Here is a 26897-nt window from a genome sequence, read left to right on the forward strand (position 1 = left end):
CATTAATAAATTAATATGATATCCTGGTATGGTGGCACACACCTATTATCCCATCTTTCAGGAAACAGGAGCAGAGAGGCAAAAATATTGCCATGAGATTGTGACCAGCCTGATCAACATAGTAGTGTTTTTTTTTTAATTTTCTTTTGTAAACAACAAACAAGTTTGTTGAAACTATTGTAGATGTATAGCAAAGTTTTGATATGTAATTTTTATGGTTACATTGTAGCTGTCTTCAGACACACAAGAAGAGGACATCAGATCCCATTACAGGTGGTTGTGAGTCAGAATATGGTTGCTGGGAATTGAACCCAAGACCTCTAGAAGAGCAATCAATCTCTTTACCGCTCTTAGCCGTCTCTTCAGCCCCATAGTCTAAAATTTAAAGCTATTTTTACTAAATATATACTGAATTAACTTCCTGGTGAATTGGTGATTCAGTTTCTCATAATGCTATTTTGTCAGAATTATATAACCACACCATCTTTCTGTAGTGACAATTTTAGAATTTTGCTTTCTTTTAAAAACACAGAAATATTATAAGAATGTTTTCATTTTAATCCCAGGTGTGGAATATGGGGCTGCTTCAGCTGAGTATGATTTGCCTCGTGCTCTAGGAGGGGTTGATTTTGTGAGGTGCAGATAATTACTGTCATTGTATGACAGTTGGAATTCTGGGGACGTTTCAGAGGTCATATAAATGCTAGAGCCTTATGAGGTGAGTTGGTTGCTAAGTAGTTGTCCACAAAGAAGAAGAACTTAGATATCCTGACAGCAAAGATCAAACTTGTCCCAAGGAACTCAGTGCCTCTCATCAGAAGTCTAGTGATGAATGACATCACCCACTTTCTGACCCCTGACTTTATTCAGGGATCTCTTTCCTAGTCTCTCTATCCTTTCTTCTCTCTTATCTAGTGTTTGGGGGTTGAAAGGGTGGAAAAAAAGGGATAGGAAGGGTGGAAGAAAGAAGAACCCACAGAGTAGCAAAAGGCCAGCTACAGCTTTCTTTTGATATTTATGTACCTGGCGTAAGTTTCCAGTCTTCTGTTTTAGTCTGTCTCTTCAAGCATACAGAAGGGCTTCAGGTATTTTGTTATGTTTTGGCTTTGAGACCATGCCTCACTATATAGCTCTGGGTGGCCTGGAGCATGTTGTAAACCAGGCTGACCTTGAACTCAGAGGACCACCACAGTTCAGGTCCCAGCACCCTTGTGGGTGACCCTCTGCCAACCTTTAACTTATGCAGCTGAAGACTTGGTTACAAAACACTGCCTCAGAGAGACCTTGAGCAGAACCATTCAACTTAGCTGCTTCTAAATCTCTGACATACAGAAACAGGTAATGACAGTGAGTGTATGTCACTTTAAGTAATTAATATTGTTTTATAGTAGTAATTAATATACACTAATAAGAGTTGTTTGGTGGAAAAGTCAGTTATTGTTACCTGATAATTTCTTTAATTAACTCTCATGCCTGAAGTATATTTTGTCTTACCTTTATATATAATTTTATATTCACAATTACTTTTAGCACATTGAAGTTATTTTCTTCCATTCTCCTTTTCACTTATTTATTAATATTAAAATACTATTGTCAGAGTAAAGATTGTTATTCTGAGTATGTAAGAAATTTAAAACTCAGCCTAGTGGTGGTGTCACACTCCTTTAATCCCAGCACTCAGGAGGCAGAAGGCAGGCAGATCTCTTGAGTTTGAAGCCAGCCAGGGCTACACAGAGAAACCCAACCCTATCTGGAGGTGGGGGACTTAGACCCAATAACAACAATACAATTTTTTTTCAATGGGAAAATATTTGAATATAGATGTTTCTGAAGAAAACACATGGATAGACAGAACTGCAGGAACCAAAATGGAGAAGTGCCTGAGGAAAAGGAGGTCCAGCGACAGGCCCAAAGTGGGATCCAGCTCAGGGAGAGGCCCCAAGGCCTGACACTATTACTGATGCTATGGTGTGCTTGCAAACAGGGGCCTAACATGACTGCCCTCTGAAAGGCCCAACAAGCAGCTGAGAGAATCAGACACAGATATTTACACCCAACCAGTGGACAGAAGGTGCTGACCCCTGTGTGACCCCTGTGGTTGAGTTAGGGAAAAGCTGGAAGGAGCTGAGGAGGAGAGTGACCCATAGGAAGCCCAGCAGTGTCAGCTAACCTGGACTCCTGAGATCTCTCAGACACTGAGCCACCAACCAGGCAGCAGACACCAGCTGATATGAGGCCCTGACACATGTATGGCAGAGGACTGCCTGGTCTAGACTCAGTCAGAGAAGATGCAGCTAACCCTCGAGATACTTGGGGCCCCAGGCAGTGGGGAGATCTAGTGGGGTGGAGATATCCTCATGGAGACAGGGGTGGAGGGGTAGGTGTGGGATGTGGAACAGTTGAAGTGTGAACTGGGAGGGGGATAATGTCTGGACTGTAAAAAAAAGATTAAAGAATAAAAAAGAAAAGAAACATAAAAAGATGCTTGGTATCATTAATCATCAGGTGAAGCAGTATGGTAGGATACCACTCCACCACGTTCATCCAATAGCTATAGTTAAAAAAAAAAAGACAACGCCAGTGTTGGTGAGGATATGGAGAAACAGGATTCCTCCTACCCCTTCCTTCCTTCCATTCTGTGCTGAAGACCGAGCCCAGGCCTTGCACATTCCAAGCACATGTGTCACTACTGAGCTGTGTCTTCAGCAGCTCTTGTTGGTCGTTTCGTAAGAAGTGAAACAGATGTGAGTCTCTGTGTATACAGAGGGTCGCCATGGGTGCTGAGAGCTGGACTGGGGTGCTCCTCTGGAAGAGCTCCAAGCACTCCTTGCCACTGTGCATCTCTCCAGCCCCTGCTTATTTAAGCATTATTCCTCTCTCTGGTTGCATGAGTGGGCTTTAAGCTCATTTTAACTGGAATTGAAGGTGGTGCCACTACCAGCCCGAATTTTCCTTGTTTTACTTAACTCGGCCTTCGTTATAAGGAATAAGACAGTGGCCTGGTGTTGTTTTTGTTCATAGAGCTAGTTTTCCAGTCTGGTAGTGTTTGTTAATTGAATAATTTATCTGCCTACAGTAAATTCCTATCTATACTTAAGTCTGATTTCAGACTATTTTCCTTGCCATCAATCCCTCTGTTTACTCTTTTCCCACTACCATATGCTCTAACCACTGTGACCCTAGAGTACGTGTTAATATTTGCAGAATAAAACTTCTTTTTCCCCAGAAGTTACCTTGCTTTTGTTTATTCCTATGAACATTTAAAATCCTACAGAAAGGGTTAATGTGTTTCTGTATTGTTTCTCTCCTCAGTGGAACATTTATTAAGATTTTATCCTTTTGGTTTCATCTGCTCTTTTATCTGAAGTATTTTGTAGTTAGCTGTAAAATCCTGAAGACTTTAACAAGTATCTCTTTTTACTTATTTTGCAAGTGTCTGTTATGTGTGTACATGTGTTGGGGGAATCTTTGTTGCTAAGATTTACATGTGTAAGAGTTTCAGTTTCCAATAAATAAATAAAGTGTTTCAGGTTCCTGCTCGGATGGCAGGTAGAGGAGAAACTAAGAAAATAACTGTCTCTGCTTCTTGTGTCCCCTGAAGCTGCTCCACATTAATAGTAATAAAGTGTGGGTTGAGTTTGAGATTATATAAACAAACATTACTGAAGTCTACAGAATGGTATGCCTTTGACACTTTTCAAACATACAAGCTAAATTGTTTTACCTTGATTGGCCTTCTCATAGCCTTACTTAAGGAGACCAGGTTTTCACAGTAGCTGTTACCTTCCTACAAGTTCTTATATTAACAGGACCGTCTTTCTCTGTATTTTTCTAGGCTCTTCAGCTTGACTCTGAAGAAACTTGTTATGCTTAAAGAAATGGACAAAGATCTTAACTCAGTAGTCATTGCTGTGAAGCTGCAGGTAAGCTGAGCAGTGCGTGTTCTGGTCCTGGGAACTCAGATGGTGCCTTTTGATCTTCTGGCTATAGAAATTCTCTGGAGCTACTCCTCTCCTCGGCTGTGTGGGAGACAATTGTGGAGGAGCAGCTGAGTGTGAGACATACAGAGTCCCAGGTCCACCTTTAATTCGGATCCTCAGTTTCCTTATATCTTATCCTGAAGAAAAAAATGGTCCTTCTTTGCTACCTGCCCAGTCGGACAAGTGAGACAGAGGCTGAACCCTGTTCTAAACCACGCAACGTCATAAACCATGCAGGGATGTTCCAGTCTTAGCTCTCCAGTCTCTAGGTTAGGAAAGTACTTTTAGAGGCTTTCTATAAGATGTAAAAAAATTATACGTTATAATTTAGTCTTAATTTAAAATTTACTAGAGTGTTTTATTATTCTATGTAGTCCTCACACTTAATCCTTTTTACATTTAATTTTATGTTCTCAAGGAATTCAACATATTTCATAAAAATGAAAATTTGGACTCCCAAGAATTCCTGAATTCAGGGAGAGGGAGAGAGAGAAAAACTAAATTACAAAAGCACTTAGGAATTTACTCACTTCCACTTAATAATTAAGTGACAGAGCTGAGACTGGAAATCAAAAAGTGTGTAATTTATATTTAATTAAACTCCATTCCCAGATCTTCCTTAACTGATCAGTCCTTCCTGATGAAGATTCCCTGGAGCTGAGTGAGATTCTGAGGTGCCTCCACAGTGCTTAAATAGCAGCTGAATCTTTCAAATGAAGGTGGTGCATTTGCTAAGTTTTACTTTTTTAAAAAGACTTATTAATGCATATGAGTACTCTGTTTACATATACACCTGCATGCCAGAAGAGGGCATCAGATCACATCATATGTAGATAGTCATGAGCCACCATGTGGTTTCAGGGAATTGAAGTTAGGAAGAGTAGCCAGTGCTCTTAAGCACTGAGCCATCTCTCCATCCCTGAGTCTCATTCTTGAAAAAACAGTGAACTATATTCTTGAAAACACAGTGAACTATCTTGCTATGTGATATTTATTACAGTAAATGACCGTCATTAAAATTTACAGCTGAGGGGCTGAAGAGATGGCTCAGTGGTTATGAGTACTAGTTGCTTTTCCAGAGAACCTGACTTGATCCCCGCATAGTGGCTCACAACTGACAGTTAAGACCATGTACTAACCAGATATGGTGAATAAACCTTTGAACATAGCACTTGGAAGGCAGAGGCAGGCAGATCTTTGTGAATTCAAGATCAACCTGGTCTACATAGAGAGACCTTGCCTCAAACAACAACAACAACAAAAAAAAAACTTGTACTGTTCTTTCAGAGACCCTGAGTTTTGTTCCAGCATCCATGTCAAACAGCTTACAACTGCCTGTAACTCCAGGTCCAGGGAGTCCAACACCTCTGGCTTTCTTGAGCATGTTCACATATATACAGGCTCACACATACCCTTAACTAAAAGTAAAAACAAAAAAAAAAAATCTTTTTGAGGCATGGTCTCACTATGTAGTTCTGGGAGTCCTGTAACTCACTATGTTGAGGCAGATGGCCTTGAACTCTCAGAAATCATCTGCCTTCCAAGTGCCAGGATTAAAGGTGTTCTCTACCACATCTAACAATAAAATAATTTTTTAAAACATCAAATTTTTCCAGCTGAAGATATGGTTCATCAGTTAAGAGTACTTGTTCCTCCAGAAGAGCTGAGTTCTTCCCATATGGTGGCTCACAACCATCTTTCCCTTCTAGGGAATCTGCTTCTTATAACTTTTGTGGGCACCAGGTCTGCACATGATACACATACGTAGATGCTGGCAGAACACTTATACACATAAAATAAACCTAAAAATTTTTAGCTTCAACATTTTCACTACAACTAAAAGATTCCTCCTGTTTAACACAGTCTGATTCCCTGTTTATCCTTGTGCAAAATTCCCCCAAAACTTGTGAGATACTAGACAAGTGTGAGACATGATATGCAATGGCAGCTCTCAGTGCTTTGTTGGCTTGTCCCACTCCCTCCCCAGGTCATAGGCTGTGTCCAGTGCTCAGGGAGTGTTTCCTTTGTCTTCACATGCAAACAGTGTAAGGATAATTTTGAACTTTCTCTGTTTCTTTTTGCCCTTCCTGGCATTAAATGCTCTTGTCAAAGGAAGTTATTTCATTTCCTGATTAAATATTTGACATTCTGTAAAATATGTGATTATCCAGAAACTGTAAATCTTCTGGACGTTTGTTACTTTGTTTCCAAGCAGCTAATTATAGATGTTGCTATATTCACTGTTGTTCACCTACTTATTGATTCATTTAGTGAATATTGATTGAGTTTTGTTTTATATTAAGGATGGATTTAGGCATAAGTGAGGCAGTAGTGAATAAAACAAAAACCCTGCCTTTAAGGAGCTTTTTATTCTAATCGCACAGCAGTATTAAAAATGAGCTCCCCGGGGCTGGAGAGATGGCTCAGCGGTTAGAGCACTGACTGCTCTTCCAGAGGTCCTGAGTTCAAATCCCAGAAACCACATGGTAGCTCACAGCCATCTGTAATGGGATCTGATGCCCTCTTCTGGTGTGTCTGAAGACAGTGACAGTGGACTCACATACATAAAATAATTAAATAAATCTTTTTTTAAAAATGAACTCCCTGCCTGCCATGGTGACACACACCTTTAATCAAGCACTTGGGAGGCAGAGGCAGACAGATCTCAGTTCAAGGCCAGTCTGGTCTACATAATGAATTCTATGTTAGCCAGGGATATACAGAGAAACCCTGTTTCAAAAAGCAAACAAAAAGCCTCCCCAAGACACTATTCAAGGCTATAGGAATCAAAATTATTTCCACATTAATGCTGTGGTATTATTTGCCATTTACACGGAGTTGATATTTGCCCTAAGAGTACTAATGCTACAGCCCACGTGAACACCTGTCAGCTTTTCATCAGCAGAACAAAATACTCCAGGATAATCAGGTTAGAGGGCATAAGGATTTATTTCCACTCCCAGTTTCAGTGATGTCAGTTCTTTGTGGGCCTGTGGGCATAGGTAGAGGAGGAAGCTTCATGCTCATGGCAACTACATAGAAGAGAGGCCGGAAGAAACTAAGAAGACACAGCCTCTTTAAGGGGCCTTGCTGACCTGACTTCCTCCTACCAGGCTCCGTCATAAATACTATTTTAAATGCCTTTTATTTAAGAGTAAAGATTCTGGTAGGAAGAGAGTTGGCTCAATAGTTAAGAGCTGTTTTTCTTTTCTTATTTTTATTTTGTGTATGTCTGTGTGCCGTGTGTATGCAGTGTCCTTGAAGTCCAGAAGAAGGCATTGGATCCCTTGGAACTGGAGTGACACATAGTAGCCGACACATGGGTGACAGGAATCGAAAGGATCCAGCCAGGGCTTTTAATCATTAAACCAGCCCCACCACAGTGGGCTTTGTTGTTGTTGTTGGGTTTTTTGGTTTTTCTGGTTTTATTTGGGTTTGTGTGTGTGTGTGTGTTTGCTTGGTTTTGATTGTTTTGTTTCTTGAGACAAGGTCTTATTGTGTATTCCAGACTGGTCTGGAATTTTCAGGGATCTGCCTGCCTCTGCCTCCTGTGTTAGGATTAAAGACATGCACAGCCACCATATGCAGCATAAGCATAGGGTAATGTTTGAAATAGCGTATTTACTGTGCTCCAGTTCAGATTCCCTCAGCTCACCTACTTGGAGCACACAACCTGAAGCACTGCTACAGTGTTCTCAGTCAGATGGCCATCAGCACAGTGTCCCAACACTGTCTCCATTCCACCAAGGACACTTCACTTTCGTTAACTGTCTGTCCACATTGGTAACCCACACCACAGTGGATGGGAGAAAGTGAGAGCAGGAGGATTGAGAGTTTTATATTAGCCTAGGCTGTATCGCAAGGCCCTGTCTCAAAAACAAATACTTTAAATTTAATAATAGAAGCCTAATTTAAAAGACACTAATACTCATTTATGAGTATATAATGATACTATATGGTATTAAACACTTTTTTTCTGAGGGGTAGCTCGCAGGGAGCAGTGCTTGCAGTGCAAGCATGAGAGCCTGAGTTTCAGTCCCAGTACCCATGTAAAAAGCCAACATGGGATACAGGGGTCAGAGTCAGAGGGATCAGATTTCAGGGTCTTATTGGCTGCTGGCCTAGCTCCAAATTCTGTGAGATATACTGTCTTAAGGGAATAAGGCAGAGTCATAGAACAGGACACCTCACAGTGTCCTCTGACTTTCATACATGTGTACACACCTGTCCATGCTCCACACATATACACTAAATATACATGTCCACATGTATTCACATTACAATTTTTTAATTAAAAATACGTATAATTACTGGCCTAAGAGACAGCTTAGTAGTTATGAGCACTGGCTGCTTGCTCTTCCAGAGGACCCAAGTTCCATCCTCTGCACCCATCTATTGGGGGTTCCCCAGACCCAGGGCATGTAGCACCCTCTTCTGGCTTTTGAAGTCACTGCACACACAGTATACAGAAACACATGCAGAAAAAACACCCATACACATAAAATAAAAAATTAAAAATAGATAAATAAGATGTAAAGGTATTGAAAATAATTCAGAAGCTGGGCAGTGGTGATGCATACCTTTAATCCCAGCATTTGGGAGGCAGAGCAGGTAGATCTCTGAGATTGAGGCCAGCCTGGTCTACAGAGTTCACTATTATTATTCTAAAACTGGATCAATGTTGGTAGTGTCCTGTATAGTTTGAAGAGCTAATATTGGGACTCGTGGAAACTTAAGTCTGTGGAAAGATAGAAAGGTCTTGGTCTTGAGAATGGTCGTGTAGCATGTGTACAGGGGCCAGACCTGGCTATACTGTACCCCTTTGTGTGCTGCAGCCTGTACCCTGTTTCTATATGTGCAGGTGCTGATAATATAGATAGTATGTTTGAGGTTTTTGGTTTGTTTTTTGCAGTACTAGAGATAAAACTACACCCCCCAGAGTATATTGGGTAGAAGTTGTTTCTGTGTTGAAAGAAGTGTCTGTGTAGGCCAGAGGGCAATCTTGGATATTGTTCCTCAAAGTTGTCCACTCTTAATTTTTTAAAGACAAAATTTCTCTGCTCCTTCACCTAGACCTCTTTAAATAGATGAGGCTGACTGTAGCGAGCCCCTGGATTCTTCTGATTGTAAGTGCACAGCACTTCACCAAGCTCTTATGTATGTCCTGGGGTTAGAACTCAGGTTTTCACAGGTGAAGGAAGCAGAAATTTATACAGTTCTTAACAGCATTTATTTACATGATGGAAGTTCAAGTAACAAGGGCTGCTACTGCCTGTAGGTGGAGCCTTTGGAGAAACTGGAACAAGATGATGGAGGAAGTTACAGGTGGTGATGGTGAATGTAGTAGGTCTCACTGAGAAAATGACATTTGTGAAAAACCAAGAGAGTGAGCTACACAGATTGCAAGAGTGGGCATTCCAGGTGGAGAGAAAAGCCAGCTTAAAAGCCCTACATAGCCATGGTGATATCTGGTTCTCAAATGTCTAGCTGTGGCCTGTTTGTATCTAACATGGCTGATTCTAGGTTCTCTAGCTTCATTGGCTTTGGCATGTCTGGTTGAATGGAGATAGAGCAGGAAAAACAAGTAAGAAATTGGGTGAGGAGTACAGTGGAAAGACAGAGTACCCCAGCCTTAGTTTTTTTGTTTTCTTACTGGATATTTTCTTTACTTACATTTCGAATGTTATTCCCTTTCCGGTTTCTCCTCTGGAAACCCCTATTCCATCCCCCTCCCCCTGCCTCTGTGACATAGAATGCTTACCCACCCAACCACTCCCTCCCTCCCACCTCTCTGCCCTGGCATTCCCCTACACTGGGGAGAGGGGAGGCCCTTGGTCCTGTGAAGACCCAGCCTTGTTTCTTGAGAGAACTGTTCTACTACTGAAAAGGGAGTCATGTGCTAGATTACAGGCACTCCCTATAATGGTGATGGTTTGGGTGAGGGTGGGCTGAGATGACTCCACCAAGTTGGGAGAGTGAATCTGCTCTTCAGTCAAAAGGGGAAGACTGGGGTAGAACAGATGCCAGAGAAACCTGAAATTAGTTCACTGTGTTATGTTTTAGATATCAGTGAAATAGCTAGAAGGAAATACTGAAGAAACAGTAGAGACCTGAGTGTCAGGCTCTGAAGAGAGGCATGGGGCTTGAGAGGAATTGATAACTACAAGACTGGCTGAAACAACAGGCATAAACACAAATAGACCCAACTATTGACAGTGCTGGGAAGTCTGGAAGGACTCAGCACAAGGGCATCTCATCCCAAGGCTGTGGTGTTCTGGGAAACAGCAAATGATGCCCTGTTAAAAGCTAGAGACAGGCTAAGAAGGAACCTGTGTCATCAGCCTCATCAAGAAAGAACTTATCATCTTGCTGATGGTAGTTTTTTGGGGAAAATACAGAAATGCATTAGGAGACTATAGGGGACTCAAGAGAAAAGTCTACTGTGAAAAGAAGCATGTGTGAGGTGGTGTCCAGTGAGGCCAGGAGGGATTTCATTTGCTTTTTTGGAAATAATAGTACATTTCTCACGAGAAGTATCTAGGACAGTGAGTAAAGTATGTGAGAAGAAAGAATAACTTCATCAGTGCCTTCCACTGGGTGAGAAAGGAGGTTAGTACCCGAGTGTAGTGCTCCCTCAACTTTGGATGGGTACATGGGTGATTAACTCTAACAGAAAGGGAGGGTGTGTGAGGACAGGGGTCTGGGGCAGGTTTATGAAAAAGCTTCTCCAGCTTTCTCAGTGAAAAGAATCAAAGTTAGCAGCATTTGGGAAATGTTAGGAGAACTGGGAAGGTAAGGCACATCCTGTAAGGACAAAGAGACTGGACTTTGAGACATTATAAAGTGGTTCCTAGGCAGGGATACTTAACCCACTTAAGATAGGACCCATAAATTTAGTCAGACCACCTGGCCAAATTGTGTTGCTATACATGTTCGTCTGGTGCAGTTGGATTTAAAAGACTAAGAACATACATAGTTCAGTGGCAGGGTCATTGTCTGGTACATCAAAGCCATGACTTCAATACTCAGCACCACAAAATAAGTCTGGCTAAGCAAGAGTGGGAGGACTTGGGGGGGGGGCACTTATAAAGGCTGATTGGTGTTTGCAGCACCGCATGTAGTTCTTTTGGTCATCTTTTAGTGACACAGCTTTGACAGGAGTTTTTCTTGGTTTCAGGGTTCAAAAAGGATTCTTCGTTCCAATGAGATCCTCCTTCCAGCTAGTGGCCTGGTGGAAACAGAGCTCCAGTTAACCTTCTCCCTGCAGGTCAGAAATTTCTAAGTCTTGAAGTTTTCTAATGCTGCAACCATCTATTACCTAAATACTCTTGAAATTTTGGAACTTTATTCTCCAAAAACAGCCAGAGCCCAGTTTGAGTAGAAAGAATAAAAGTCACCCATGGGCTAATAGCCAACCTGGAAGACATCTTGTAAGCAGTACCTGAGCCGGCACAAATAAGGGTGTGCTGGATACGATGCTAAGTGGATACTGAGGCCCAGTCTCCCTTACAGGGCTCCACCACTACACTTAGCTTTTTTCCCTCATTACTGATCTGAATCTTAGGGCCCAGTAGAATCCAGCCCACTTGTATTATGTGTTATATCCATCCATCTCCCTGTATCTCTTTCATCGTAATTGGTGACTCTGTTGAATCATAGAGAGAGAACATCTTGCCGGATGGCAGGGAAAGTGGTGTTTCTACGCTTGTGTAGATCCTATGAGCACCCAGCAGAGCAAGGTCCTCTGGTAGTTCTTTCTCACTCTGACCAATCATTCTTACAACCAAGAGACACTAAAGCTACTAACACACAGTCCTCTAGCAGGACCTGAACCACCAAGGCCCTGGTTGCTATCCTGGTTAACCATGTGGACTGTTTTTCTCTTTAGTACCCTCATTTCCTTAAGCGAGATGCCAACAAACTGCAGATTATGTTGCAAAGGAGGAAGCGGTACAAGAACCGGACTATCTTGGGCTATAAAACCTTGGCTGTGGGACTCATCAACATGGCAGAGGTGAGCAGAGCACAGTCTTAGATTGCAGGTCTCTAAGTCCATTGTCACCCAGAAAATGGTTTCCCCAACCTGCAGGCAGGTGTTTGTTTTTTTTTACATATAGGTTAATTATTTTACTGGAAATTCAGTATGTAACTAGTTTTCTCAATTTCTTTTACACAAAATTTTTTTCCCTTTCAACTCTTTTTTAATCTTCATTTAATTTTTAAGATTTATTTATTTTATGTTATGTGTACAAGTATTTTGTTCAAATGTATGTCTGAATCATGTGAAACCTGGAATTAGAGTTACAGATGGTTGTGAACCAACATATAGGTTCTGGAAATCAAACCCAAGTCTGGTTAAAAAGATGTGCTCCTAACCACTAAGCTTTCTCTCTAGTTCTTTCTCACTAAGCTTTTCCTCCGAGACGAGTCTTTCTATATTGGCCACTCTAGGCCTAAACTCCTAGACTCAAATGATCCTCCATTTCATCTTCCCATGTAACTGGTACTGTAGGTACATCACCAGGACCAGCTCTAATTTTATATGTGTGTTATGTATTTTAAGTTAGTTTTAGTAAGGATAATGTAAATAACTCCCAAATGCCAGATTCACCCAAATATTTAACTTGATAACATATTACTATGGTTATATAGTATCTCTGTATATTGTGGCTGTTGTTTTGTGGAGCTTTTTTCCTGAGCAGTTTGACTGTTCTAGGCCATTACATGTTAATACTGTGCTATGTTAATTTCCTAAGTACAAGGATGCTGTCCTATTCTAAGCCCCATTTCCCCACCACAGTCAGGGTATTGATATTAATTATAAGGATCTGTCTAACCCCCAGTCCCCAAACTCATGGTGCAGAATGTCTCAGTGACCTTCCCAAGGCCCATGATCCAATCTAGGAGTTGGTTGGCTACATTTCTTTTTCATATCTCTTTGGTCTCTAGCAGTCTGTGATGGTCCCGTGTGATTCCTTTTTTTTTTTTTTTAAAGATTTATTTATTTATTATATGTAAAGACACTGTAAATGTCTTCAGACACACCAGAAGAGGGCATCAGATCCCATTACAGATGGTTGTGAGCCATCACATGGTTGCTAGAATTTGAACTCAGGACCTCTGGAAGATCAGACAGTGTTCTTAACCACTGAGCCATCTCTCCAGCCCTTTTTTTTTTCTTCTTTTTGAGACAGGGTTTCTCTGTGTAGCCCTGGTTGTCCTAAAACTCACTCTGTAGACTAGACTGATTGGCCTCAAACTCAGATTTCCCAGCCTCTGCCTCCCAGTGCTGGGATTAAAGGTGTGTGCCACAACTACCTGGTTTTGATGTGGGCTCTAGAAAGTACAGGCTGCTTGCTTTATCAAGTTCTCCTCAGTCTGGGTTTATCTGTCATCATCTCTAAATTAGGTTCAGTTTGTACATTTTTGACAAAATGACCAAAGAGCATTCTTCTCCCAACACAGTGTGAGTTGCACAGTTGAACATGATGTCAGTTTGTGTGATCACTGGTGGTTAAGATAATGTCTACCAAACCAGGGCAGTGTGGTACACACCTTAATCTAGCACTTGGGAAAGCAAAAGTAAGCAAATCCCTGAGTTTGAGGCCAGCATGATCTACAGACCGAGTTCCAGGACAGCCAGGGCTACACTGAGAAACCCTGTCTCTTAGAACAAATTTAAAGGGGGGGAGGGACCCAAAAAAGGTGATGTCTGCCAGGATTTTCCACTATCAAGTTAATAAATAAGTACTTTGTCTTCATTAGTGAAAAATATTTTATATAGACATATTTGAGACCATATAACTATCTCCTTCAATGATTGATGTATTAATGATTTTTATGTGTATGAGATAGTATATGTTCGTGTATATGTGTGTGAATATGGGCATAAACATGCCTTGGCACGCATGTGGGAATGATATGACAACCTGGTGTATTGGTCCTTGTTTTCTAGCTTGTTTGAAACAAGGTCTTGGGAGCTAACTGGTCCATGGACTTCCTGTCTGCTCCTCTTATCTCAGGACTAGAGGCACTAAGATTATAGATGCATACTACTATAAAACTAATGCATCTATCTTTACATAAGCTCTGAGGATCCAAATGTATGTTTTCACACTTGCATGGTAAACGTTTTACCCACTGAGACATTTCCCTATCCCCATTCTTTTAATGTGTTTTGGCCTGAATTAGTTACTATTTTGATGCTTGCCAATTTGTGAACTTCTAATCCTGTAGCTGACTTTTGTTACTTTTTGGGTTCTTCTTTTTTCACCTTTTTTCTTTCACCCTTTCAACCCCTTAATGCTAGCTAGGTGGAAATAAAAGGATAGAGGGGAAAGGAATGAGCTCTTTGAATAAAGTCAGGGTTGGAAATGGGGCGATGGTATTTTTAGATTACTTCCTGCTGATTATGGGCATTGAGTTCATTGGGGAAATTTTGATTCTTGCTGTCAGGATATCTAATTTCTTCTTGTTTCTTCTTTGTGCATGACTATTTAACAACCAACAACCCACCCACCTCTCGGGGCTCTAGCTTTTATATATCCTCAGGAAAGTACCCAGAATTTCAAATGTCATACAATCACAAAACTATCTGCAGCTGGTAAAATGTCTCCCTTGCTAGAGCACAAGACAAATCATAGTCAACTGCTACAGACAGTCTGAAGCAGCCCCATATCCCACACCTGGGATTAAAATGAAACATATTCTTGTAATATTTCTGTGTTTTTTTTAAAGAAACCAAAGTTTCAGAATTCTCACTATGTAATCTAACCATCCTTTCTGTATAGGTCAGTTGGTAAGTAGAGCGTTTCTTCTGTCACTGACCAGTGGACCCACTTATTTGTATCAGTTATGGACTGTGGGTTCTTGTTTTATTTAATGGGGTATAAACATAAATATAATATATGTATATATGATGTTTAATGCCCTGGTTTAGCCAGTAAGAGCTCTTCCAAGCTGTTTCTCGTGTCCTTTCTGATAAGCTCCTCCCTTCTTTACAGGCCGTCTTACTTCCTGGTACAGAATAGCTCAAACTTATCTCCTGGAATGAGCTGGCTTTCTGAGGCTCCTGGGGTGCTTTAGTGGAGAATAGTACTTTAAAAGTTTAGTAAGGGTGGGACATGGTAACACATGCCTTTATAATACCAGTGTTCAGGAGGCAGAAGCAGAGAGGCAGTTGAGTTTGAGGCCTACCTGGTCTATACTAGCAAGTTCCAGAACAGCCAGCACTACATAGTGAGACCTTGTCTCAGGGAGAAAAAAATAGATCAGGTACTAACAGTAGTGCTCATGTACCCAACAGGGATGACTTCTGCTGTCTCTCAGCAGAAAGAACTTGAAAGTGCGTATACATGCACACGCGTGCTCTTTTACACACACACACACCATGATCATTTCCTGTTTGTATATAGCTGTCCCACCCCCCACCCAGAGCACACAGTGGCAATTTCAGTTCCAACCCAATAGCATAGGACCTGGTCTTGTTTTTCCTCCTTTCTTCATTTCAAAATCCTTTCTCCAGCAGCAAAAGACTAGGCTCCCAGTTTCCTCAATATTTCTGCTCACTTGTGCAGTACTCCTGTGTGCCGGCCGAAGACAAAGAAGAGATTGCAGAATAACTTTTTAAATTATTTCTGTACCTTAATAAGTGATATAGGCTGGGTGTGGTTGTGCACACCTTTAATCCCAGCACTCAAGAGGCAGAGGCAGGAGGATCTTTGTGAGTTTGAGGCCTGCCTAGTCTACATAGTGAGTTCCAGGATAGTCAGGGATAGGTAGAGAGAACCTGTCTCAAAAAATAGTAATAGGTGAAATGGGAAAAGTGTATGGTCCTGGTAGTGTGTATATGTGACTTGTGTCAACCCATCTTTTTGTCCTCTTGAAGTTTTATATGAGGAGGAATGAACAGTAACAGCGTCATCTCACTTTTCCAATTGGGTCAAGCCCTGCCTTTGCCTACATTCTGGTTCCTTTCTTCTCATCACCAGGCAGCTGACCAACCATCCTTATAGGCCAAGCTTTACCCAGACTTAAGAGCTACTATCCATGTAAAGGATTTAGTTTAACACAGATCCCTAGTGGTTAGCAATCATTTACAGCCTCAAGCCACAGTTGTCTTTAAGCAGATGACCCTGATTAGCAGCTGGCACTTTCTAAAGATAGCTGTATTGTTGTTGTGTGTTTGTTGTTATTTTCAATTGCCAGACTCAGGAGATCCTTTCACTTCAGCATCACTAATGTCTTAGCTAGAAGCAACTGGGAGGGGTTTCTTTTTTTTTTCTTTTTAAGATTCATTATTATTTTTAAATCATGGGGTGGGGGATGCAGTATGTGCAGGTGAGGACTGGTGTCTAAGGAGGCCAGGGTGTTGGGTCACTTGGAACTAGACTTACAGATAAGCCACCCAGTGTGGGGTCTAGGAGCAGAACTCAAGTCCTCTACAAGAGATATAGACACTCTCAACTGCTGAGCCATCTCTAGTCCCTGGAGATAATTGTAAAGGTAAGTTTTTGAAAGCAGTAGGAAAGGAAGTAGGCATAGACTTGGAAGGAGAAGGAAATAACTGTAACAGAATGTCATTGCCATTGGCTTGCTTGTCACTTGGGTTTATGATAGTGACAACTCTGTCAGTGAGTAAGCTGTTTGTACTGTATTCTTTGCTCACAGGTGATGCAACACCCTAATGAGGGGGCTTTAGTACTTGGCCTGCACAGCAACGTAAAGGATGTCTCTGTACCTGTGGCAGAAATAAAAATCTACTCTTTATCCAGCCAGCCCATTGACCATGAAGGAATCAAGTCTAAGCTGTCCGGTAAGATGTATACAGTGGGGCTGAAGAGATGATGACTCAATGGTTTATAGCACTTGTTGCTCTTCGAAAGGATCTAGTTTGACTCCTAGCATCCACATGTTGGCTCACAACCATCTGTAACTCCAGTTCCCAGGGACTTGACACCCTCTTCTAACATCCAAATGTGGCACACACGTATATATGCAGTGTCTGAAGACACCATAAAAGACAGGGTCAATTCACTGACCTCCTTCCTGGGAAATGTAGAGATCCCTGGAATTAATGTCTAGCTGTGACCCTCCATATGGTCCTTCCCTCTTCAACCCAGTTTTATCGATTCCTGTCCTCTAAGTCACTTAGGACAGATCAAAGCAGATCAAGGGTCTTAATAGGGTATTTGTTCTAGATCGATCCCCAGATATTGACAACTACTCTGAAGAAGAGGAAGAAAGCTTCTCCTCAGAGCAGGAAGGCAGTGATGACCCATTGCATGGGCAGGTACCTTCCTATGTGTCCTTCCTTACAATGTATGAGAGGTCCCTGGAATTTCCCAGCCTCATTCTGTTTCCTCTCACTCAGGACCTATTCTATGAAGATGAAGATCTTCGGAAAGTAAAGAAGACTCGGAGGAAACTGACCTCAACTTCAGCCATCACTAGGGTGAGCCACTCAGGTCTAGGGCATAGCACGCTCAGACACTTGGTCTAAAGTAGGTGGAGAGTGAGTGGGAGCATTAAGACCTTGTGGGGTTTTTGAAAGCCCACATTCCCAGAACCCCTACCTAGAATGAGCATGTTAGGAACCTCTGTGGTACACAGGATTTTAAAGGCTGTAGATTATGCAGAACAGAAAGAAGGCTATATGCATTTTTCTAGAATTTGAAGCAATCTAATTATTTCTTTAAGGAGTACAATGCCTCAGACCTTTCCTTTCTAGGTGATTGCTTCAAGTGATGCTCTGTCAACTGCAGAGTGAAGCCAAGTTTGTGGAATATCACTGTGTTAAACTAGTACTTGAGAACTACAGAAACTCTGGGTTTGATAATGTTCAATTACATTAGATTCGATTCTTAACTTGGATCTATACCCTGAAGTCAACAATGTTTGTATTATGTCTCCTAACAAAGATTCCTGAGCCCATATTAAAATCAGAGTCATGGACTGTGAAGCTAAAATCTGAGCTCTTTGACCTCTGGCTGATCATGGTCTCCATGTACTCCAGGGATAAGGGAGTCAGAAGTACCAAGAGCTTCTCTTAGGAAAAAGTCTGTTTCATTCTGGTTTTCTCAAGTGCAGGGACAGTCTACAGACTGATACCCTGATGTGTCCCAACCTGGCCTCTGACCATGAAATAACTCGACCTTTATAGTCAAGGTTCATGAGACTGATGAGAAGGCACAAGACTGCAACCCTAACTTCTCCTTTGCATCAGTGGTTTTCCCCAGGTTTTCAAGCCCTATAGACAAGCCCCCAGAATCCAAACTTTCCTTTTGTAAACTCTGAGAAAGAAAACAGCTGTAGGACTCCTCCCTGTTCCTGTCTCTTCTTTGGAGCCTTTATCTTTCCTGCTCTGCAGTCATGAAGAGGGTCTGTTTTCTCCCCAGAGTACCTCCTAAGCTTCCTAAGTCTCCTCTACTGTGGCCTTTTCAGTAGCATTGTGTTCCATGTATATAACCAGAGATTGGTGATAATATCCATCTCCCAGAGGCATTACTGGAAGTTGTAGGTACTTTCTTGTGTTTCTGGACACTTGATGATGGTTCTTTATTTTGTGTCTCCTTCTGTTCCTATACATTCTTCTTTCCCCACCAAGAGCACCTTGTTCTCAACAATGACTTTGTTATGTCTTAGCTTCTGTCAACGGAAACTTGAGTTTCTTCCTTGCTGGTCCTGCTCTTCTCACTACTCTCATTCTTAAGAACAAGTCAGCTGTTTCCATTCCCACGGGAGGATTTAGCTACTCAGGCCAGAAATATGTATGACTGCAACTAATCCTGGTGCCTAAAGTAGAGCAAGAAACAGAGATCAGGGAGCCTGGGCTGGGCCTAGTGAACTCTAGTGTCTGGAAATGCAGGCTCATCTCAATAAAAAACTAACACAGCAGGTGAGTGGGTACCATAAGGCAGAGCCTTGCATACGGACAATGAGGACACAACAGAAAAGTGGTGTTCAGTGTAGGCTGAGGGGGCAGAGGTGGAAAGACTCCAGGTGTAGGGTGGTAATTCAGTGGTTGGTTGTGCAAGAGGACAAATGCCATTCTGCAATGCTGAACATAGAGGTACTGGACACTCACAAGCTGATACCTGGGTCTGCCGGACAGAACAAAAGATGGGCTAGAGGTGCACCTCTGGAAATTACTGGGATGCACTGGAGGCTTTGGAGACATGAGACATCCAATGAGCTTCCCAGGGCTCTGAGAACTACACTAGCATTTGCCTGTCTTTCTAGAGTTGCAGTGCGAATGCAACTACTATGTTTATCAGTTGTTTGTCTCTCCCTCTTGTGAGGGGAGCTCCTGATAGACTCTTGAATTAACCACTAGCATATGTTACTTGAGAACAATTTATATATATTTGTATTTTGTCCCCACAGCAACCTAACATCAAACAGAAGTTTGTGGCCCTACTGAAACGATTCAAAGTTTCTGATGAGGTATGCCCCCTTACTTCCAGTTTCATTCCTAGGCCCTATATGGCCACTAGGAATCAGGACTATGGGGCCATGATTCCTACTTCTTGCATGCATAGCAGAGCCCCAGGAGAGATGGCATATGGAGAAGAGCATATGTTTCTCGAAGAGAAAATGAGGGCTTCACATGAAGAGTGTGGTTTCGTGGTATTTAGAAACACTTAGAATAGTCACATCCAATCATAATACTCAAGTCTCTGATAAGGGCAGCAATGAAATATCTAGCTATTGTTTAATCTGTCCTCATATCCCAAGGGTACCTACAGTGAGCAGCATCCCAAGTGTGATATAGTCTCATTGATCACCTCTGGATAGAAATCCCCTTAGACCCTAGAAGTCCTGGTTTCATTCACAGAGGCTTCTAAGTAAACTAAAGGTGAGTAAAGATAGAAAATGTCCCGCAATACAAGTAGCTTACACTTGAATTTGAAGGACAGAGCAAAAACTGGCCTAGGCTTTTTGTGTATGATTCCCTGGGAGGCACATCAACACTTTCTCTTCTCCCTGGTGACAGCCCTGGTTTAGGTATTGTTAGTAACAGAGAGAAAGTAGCCCCACCATGTCCTTGCTCTCAGAATCAGACTATAGGGACACAAAGGTCGCCCTCCTAGAGTACTAGTCTGTTAGTCTAGAGAGACAGTGTTGCATGTCCCTCTAGAAGGAACATTGACAGCACCAACTGACAGATGGCCTAGGAGACAGGATTTGATTATCTAACCACTAATGTTAATAAGAGGGAGGACTCCAGATTCTTAGATGTTTGTTTTGCTTACAGGTGGGCTTTGGGCTAGAGCATGTGTCACGGGAGCAGATTCGGGAAGTAGAAGAGGACCTGGATGAACTATACGACAGTCTAGAGATGTACAACCCCAGCGACAGTGGTCCTGAGATGGAGGAAACAGAAAGCATCCTGAGTACCCCAAAGCCCAAGCTCAAGTGAGGCCCAGAACTCCTCCTAGGCTAACTCCCACACTCCCTTCCCCTCCATCATTGTGTCCCTTGCATCCTCTCTCAGACTTCACACCATTTCCATGCCTCCCCTTCTCCTGGTGGAGATCAGGGATTTGCCTGTGGCTGACAAAAGTCCTGATAGGAGTCTTTGCAGATCTCTTGACCAACTCCATAGCATCCTACCTAACCAGTATCTGCAGAGCCTAAGCTGTTGATCAGCCTTGAGCACTGGTTCACTCAGGCCTTGGGAACTGCTTTTCTGAGCCACTGACATCAGCTGCTCTTCTTTGCTGCAGGCCCTTCTTTGAGGGGATGTCTCAGTCCAGCTCACAGACGGAGATTGGCAGCCTCAACAGCAAGGGCAGCCTCGGAAAAGACACCACCAGCCCTGTGAGCAGAATGATGGTGAAAGGGTTGGGAGAGGGACCTGGCATATTTTGGGTTCTGGCTCTGGGCCCTCTGCTTCTCTTAAGTGTCCCTCTTTTGGGGCCTACAAAGTATCTTCAGTCTTCCTCCTCTGAGCTCTGGCTGGGAGCTTAGCAATACAAGAGTAAAATATTTTTTTTCTGCTCTATTCTCCATGCCTCAGAACCCTCCCCTCTGTAAGGTAGCTGAGAGTATGGGGCATAATGCCATTTAGCAAGGGGGGAAGTGATTCTGACTTCAGACTACAAAAAAAAAAATCAGGTATAAAAGGACAGAGGAAGAGCAATTCTGTGGAAGAATGTACAGTTTAATGAGCAGGCTTCAGTTTGCCTGCTGAGCAGGAGAACTGTTTGCTATGGCTCCTAGCAGCTGACCATAGGTAGGAGCCTGTAGTTGTCAATCCCTCCTTGGACTTAGAGAAGCTTGTCCACAACTAAAGGCAAATGGTCACCATATATAGTTTTAGAATCAAGCTACAGTGTGCTATCTTTCTGTTAATGAGAGAAACTGAAGTTCTCCAGTTCTTACTCTTCTGGCATCAAACAAGGCATAGCAATTTGTTCACAGGGAGAATACACATCTTACACTGCAATGGCTATTAAGTGTGAGGAGATGAGCTGAAGGTGCCAGGCATGCCATCTGTTGAAAAGCAGCTGACTAGGCTCCTGTCCTGTGTGTGCCTTCTTCTAGGGCATGTCAGCGACCTTTCTCCCTTCTGCCACCAGGTGGAGCTGTCTCCCAGCTTATCTCTATTAAAGGACAGCTGACTCCCAAGCCCACTAAGAACTACCACAGATCCTAGTAAGAAAATGAAAGAAGGAAAACCATGTTAAAAACTACTCTTGGAGAAGTTTCAGCTTGCTACTTGCAAATCCACATTTACAGCACCTTTTAAGCATGTTCATAGTGGTCAAAAGCCAAGGAGACAGCATTTAGTGTACTGCTAATATTGGGACATGGCTCAGAACAGCTTTTCCTCACAAAGAGCTACCAGATGGTTCTACAGAAAGTTTCTGTCCATGCAGATAGATAATTGACCACTAGAGTCACTCAGAGTAAAATTTCTGGGAAGAAACCCAGAGCCTGTTGAAGTGAAGATCATTGCACAATGTGAGTGGTGAGCAGTATGCTACTGTGACAAAGTGTGCAAAGGTGTCAACCAAGCTAATGACCTTGAAGCAGTGAGCATAGATACGGCATTCATGAGTGTCCAGTAAATGTTCACGACCACTGAATGAGCATGGGGAGCTGTTTGGTATGAGGGAACGGTGTTTCTGCCTCAGTGGAAGTTGACTACGTAGCTTGTTTGATGGGCCCTTGATTTGGCAAAAACAAAAAGCAGGTTTTAATCCCAGGCAGAAGTGGCTCTTGGTAAGTTGAGGCCAGCCTGATCTACTTATCAAGACCCTAGCTCAAACAATGAAACAAAAGCCTTTAACTGTAAGGGGTGAGTTCTCCAGAGTAAATCTTAACTCCATCTTCCCACTGACTTGTTTCTTCTCAAGGCTGTTCCTCATCTGCAACGCCTACATGGAAAACATGTTTTGTAAAAAGCCATATGGAAATGCTGTAAGATCCTATGGGTCAGACTTAGACGGCACGTATTGATTGATAGACCTACAGAAGTACAGTTCCTTAGCACATCCAGTTTCAGAGTCCCAAAACTGACAGGCCATGTATGTCTTCTCTGCAAGTCCTTCAAATGCTGGCTCCCTTGGCCAGACCTCAAATTTGCTCTGTTGTCTCCCTGCTGAGGTTTCTATTTTGAAGAGCCCATATGTCTTGGTGTGGGTGTAGAACTGTGGAATCCTTTCGTATGAAGGCTCTTTGGGATGGTAGAATAAGGCTGTGCTCTTAACATGGAGTACTTAAGGTAGATTAGAAAAAGGTGTGGTTGTTGGATCTAAACATTGTGCACATCCTGTCTTACCTTGGTGGCCTCTCATCCCCATTGCTAAGCACTAGTACTTTGTTTTGTTTTGTTTTCAAAATTGTGTCTTACTGTGTAGACTGTTCTTCTGGAACTTACAATGTAGACCATGCTGACCTAGAACTCACAGAGATCTGCCTGTCCTTGTCTCCTGGAGTGCTGGATTTAAAGGCATGTGCCACCATGTCTGGCCTGCTTTTTTTTTTTTTTTTTTTTTTTGTTTTTATTTTTTAACATTCTCTTTTTCCCTTTTATGGTACAGGAAATAGAACCCAGGGCTTTGTCTTACTAAGAAATCTACCAGTTAGCTGTGTCACCAGCCTTGCTAATGTATTTTCTTTTTCTTTTTTTTAATTTCACTTTGTGTATGAGTGTTTTGTCTGTATGTACACCTCATGTGTACCTGGTTCCCAGAGAGATCTGAAAAGGGTGTAGGATCCCCCAGAACTGGAGTTACACATGTCTGTGAGCCACCATGTGGTGTCAGGAACTGACCATGAACAATTGCAAGAACAGCAAATGCTCTTAACCCTTGAGCCAGTTCTCTAGACTTGTGGGGTTTCTTAATCTCTCATTTATAGGCTCCAAATTCTTAGAAAATTCACTTTATTACTAGAACCAGAAAGGATTTCTGCTAATACAAATTGTAGCAGTTGTTGTGTTTTGTCAAGACCCAAACACACAATTGTAACATAATTTGGTTCTCTCTGTTTGTAAAAGTAAGTCCTGATAGTGCTTCAGGACTCCTCCCAAGACTCAACTAGCCAAAATGAAAGTTGGAAACTATGAGAGTCTTCCCTCTCTCTGACAAGCAGAGACTACTAACATGCTAAGGTCATTCAGATAGTATTGGAGCAGGAACAGAAGCTTCAAGAGTTTGTTCCAGTTCTTCTTTGTCACATGCCTTAATGCAGCTCCTATCGAAGTGGGGAAGCAGATGTTCCCACTTGTTTCCGTGATGCACTGAAGACAACAGCACTGTACCCGTCTCAGGGTTTGACAAGTCCTGCTACCTTGAGACCACCCAGTGGAAATTCTTGCTGAACTCCCAGAATGAGCTTCTACCCTAGGTCCAACCAAGCAGGGCTTTTCTGGGATTCTAAGTAAACTAACTATGCACTCTGGAGGCAGTCCTGTGTGGCTGTGAGTCTTTACACAGGTCTTAACAGTGGTTCTTCACTAGGGATGGTCTGCCTCTCAGAAAACATTTGTCATTGGTTTGAGAAATTTTAGCCCAACAGGAAGGGCTACCACTAGCATCCTGAGAGTCAAGACCAAACTCCTATACACCCTGCAGCACACACAGATAATAGAGCCCTAAATGTTAGTCCAGGTGGAAACACCCTGGCTTTGAGAGTAGCATAGGAGGCTTCTTTTGTAGTCCTTGTTGGTTAGTTCACTTAGCAGGATCCTGAACTTAGTCTGACATTTCCAGTTGTATATATTTTACAAAGAGAAAGGACTTTGAATAGTTGAGGTTAAATGAGATATCCTGATTAAGAGTCTGCTTAATAACTTCACATTTATGAGAAATGCTAACAAGACAGTGGAGAATTAATTCACACCTGACAGCTTCATATGGGACCTCTTTTTCTTAATATGTTGTTAGAGGGGTGGTTTTCTGGACGAATCTACCAAGCAAAAGCATTTAACTACCGTCGATGTCTTTAGTCTTAAAATGAAAGTCTGAAACTGTGAGAGTCTCCCTTTTCTGAGAAGCAAAGACAGTGCCATATGTCCTCTTGCAAAAGTGTTCAGATTTTATAAATCTGACAGAAAACCACCGTTTAATATCAAGCCCCTTTGCCCTAGTAACTTAACTGAGAGTCAGCATGTCTGGCTCCGAGCCAGGTGTAGTGGCACATTTCTTTTATCCTAGTGCTCAGGAGGCAGACAGGTGGGTAATCTATTGAGTTTTAAGGCCAGCCAGGTCTACCAGAGGTAGACACAAAACAGCCAGGACTACACACCAAAACCTTATCTAGAAAAAAACAAAAAATAAGTAAGTGGAATTTCTAGTTCTGCACCCCTGTATACTATTTACTTAATAATTTTTAAAAGATATTTATTTTTACGTATGTGTGTAAGAATGTTCATTTGAGTGTGATTACCTTCAGAGGCTAGAAAAGGTATTGAGTCCCCTTGAACTGGAGTTACAGGCAGTTGTGGGCCCGGGGGGTGGGGGTGCTGGAAACCAAACCCAGCTTCTCTGCAAGTTCTCAGCCAGTGCTCACCAAGCCATCTCTCCAGTTCATACTTGATGGTTTCTTGAAACAACTGGCCTTTCTGAGGCTGTTTTCACAAAAACACCTCACCTCCCTCTCAAAAGATGAAAGCCCTAAAGGCTGTATGAGGTTGAAGATAAGTATTTTAAGCTTCTTTAGAGACGTAATAAGTTAGAGTGTTAGTTACTTGGATTATAAATGATGATGTTGATGATGATGATGATGATGATGATGATGATGATGATGATGATTTGCAGATGGAATTGGCTGCTTTAGAAAAAGTTAAATCTACTTGGATTAAAAACCAAGATGACAGCTTGACTGAAACAGACACTTTAGTAAGTATGGTTTTGTCTTCTGCTTTGATCATTTCAGATTATCTTGAACACTTTAAAAACATAGGGAAAGCCAGGTGTAATAGTGCACACTTGCAGTCAAGTGCCAGAGGCGGGTGGGTCTCTGTTAGGTCAAGGCCAGCCTAATGAAACACTGTTTAAAGATAGGTAGGTCGGTATAGATAGCAGACAGACAAAGAGGAGAGGAGAGGTTCATTTTAGAAAGATGTTCAGGAGACCTTGAAAATTATGCCTTAAATCTGTGGGCTTATGAATGTCCTGTGTTTCCTTTCCCCTGAAATCCTTACCCTACCGATGGAACTCATCCTGTTAACCAGGTCTTCCTCCAGAGTAGTAAACCAGGAATGTCCCCATTGTGCCCTAACTAGAACTGACCAAATGGTACTTTGTATTATTTTTACTGTCACCCTCATTTACTTCTGAAAGAAGATGTCCAGTGTCCTGCCCTGGAGAGCTGTTCCTTTCCCCGTTCTGTTGCCTTCTCAGTATGCAGGAAGTTAGTGGCATTATGTCTCTGAGGGTCACTGGTCAGCTTCTCCTCCAGGAGATGCTAGAACTAGATAGGAGTACAAGCCAAAACCCCATGAGGTAGAACTGAATCATCTAGGCACCACCTCATGAGCTTTTAATTGCTACTGTGCACCTGCTAATGCTGAACACAAAGATGATATTCAGGTCTCTCTCCAGGAGACGATACCTATGCAATCCTGAACAAGGCTCAATGGAGGCCCTGGAATGAGAGGTTCTCTGAGCTGGCCACAACTCTTGGGGTACCTGAAAATGTACCCAATGAGACAGGGAGCTGGACATTAGAGGGACTTTAAATGCTATCTGGGACAATGACCCTATGGCAAGACCTTTAGCGGCTTATGTTTTCTATAGACACTACATTGCTCATCTTGAAAACAATAAAGCACTAGGTCTATCCAAGATTAAAATCTCTTGCACTATTACTTCATCCCTTAGTAACTGAAATAAACTCCTCTTTCTCCATTACTACACATAGCCAATACAGTGATCTTTCCAAAATGAAATTTCAATCAGGTCACTTCCTGATTCTGACTTTCCAGTGGAGTTTTTTTTCTAGTATGTTTGAGGTCTTGAGTTCCATCCCAGCCATGCATATTCAACATTAGGGCTAGGGAAATCACTCAGTTTGACAGAGTACTTAACATTCATAAGGCCTTAGCACAACATAAGACTGGATATAATAACACATCCCAGTATACAGGAGTTAGTCAGGAAGATCAGGAGCCTAGAATACATACGACCATATCTCAATCAAGTTTTTTTTTTTTTAATCAAATTTGTATTTTAGATTTGAGTACTTAGGAAAGTTATTCCTCAAGGAATGGATGCTTTAAAAATGTGAAGGGTAGGCAGGAAGATGTAAGTAGGTAAGCAGGTTCTGATGTACTTGGAAAGCAGTGAAGAGGTGAGGGATTGACTTAGTAAAACGACCCAGGGCTGGGAGAGCCTTCAAAAGTCTCCTGAAGCAGGTGCAGTTTGAGTCATATCCTGCTGTGATTGTGAGCCACAGGACTATCTG

General features: G+C 42.2%; 1 protein-coding gene across 1 annotated transcript in view; it reads left to right on the plus strand.

Annotated features, from left to right (window-relative positions):
• PACS1 (phosphofurin acidic cluster sorting protein 1) overlaps positions 1-26897 on the plus strand; it is a 109059-nt gene that overhangs the window by 71154 nt on the left and 11008 nt on the right. The window contains exons 2-11 of the mRNA XM_080912388.1: positions 3836-3923; positions 11158-11247; positions 11869-11994; positions 16650-16794; positions 17180-17271; positions 17353-17433; positions 19365-19424; positions 20236-20396; positions 20708-20801; positions 25250-25330. Of these exons, the coding sequence (XP_080768514.1) occupies positions 3836-3923; positions 11158-11247; positions 11869-11994; positions 16650-16794; positions 17180-17271; positions 17353-17433; positions 19365-19424; positions 20236-20396; positions 20708-20801; positions 25250-25330 (1018 nt within the window). The remainder of the gene's footprint in view (positions 1-3835; positions 3924-11157; positions 11248-11868; positions 11995-16649; positions 16795-17179; positions 17272-17352; positions 17434-19364; positions 19425-20235; positions 20397-20707; positions 20802-25249; positions 25331-26897) is intronic.

Source organism: Micromys minutus (assembly GCF_963924665.1).
Source record: "Micromys minutus genome assembly, chromosome: 2".
Taxonomy (NCBI): Eukaryota; Metazoa; Chordata; class Mammalia; order Rodentia; family Muridae; genus Micromys; species Micromys minutus.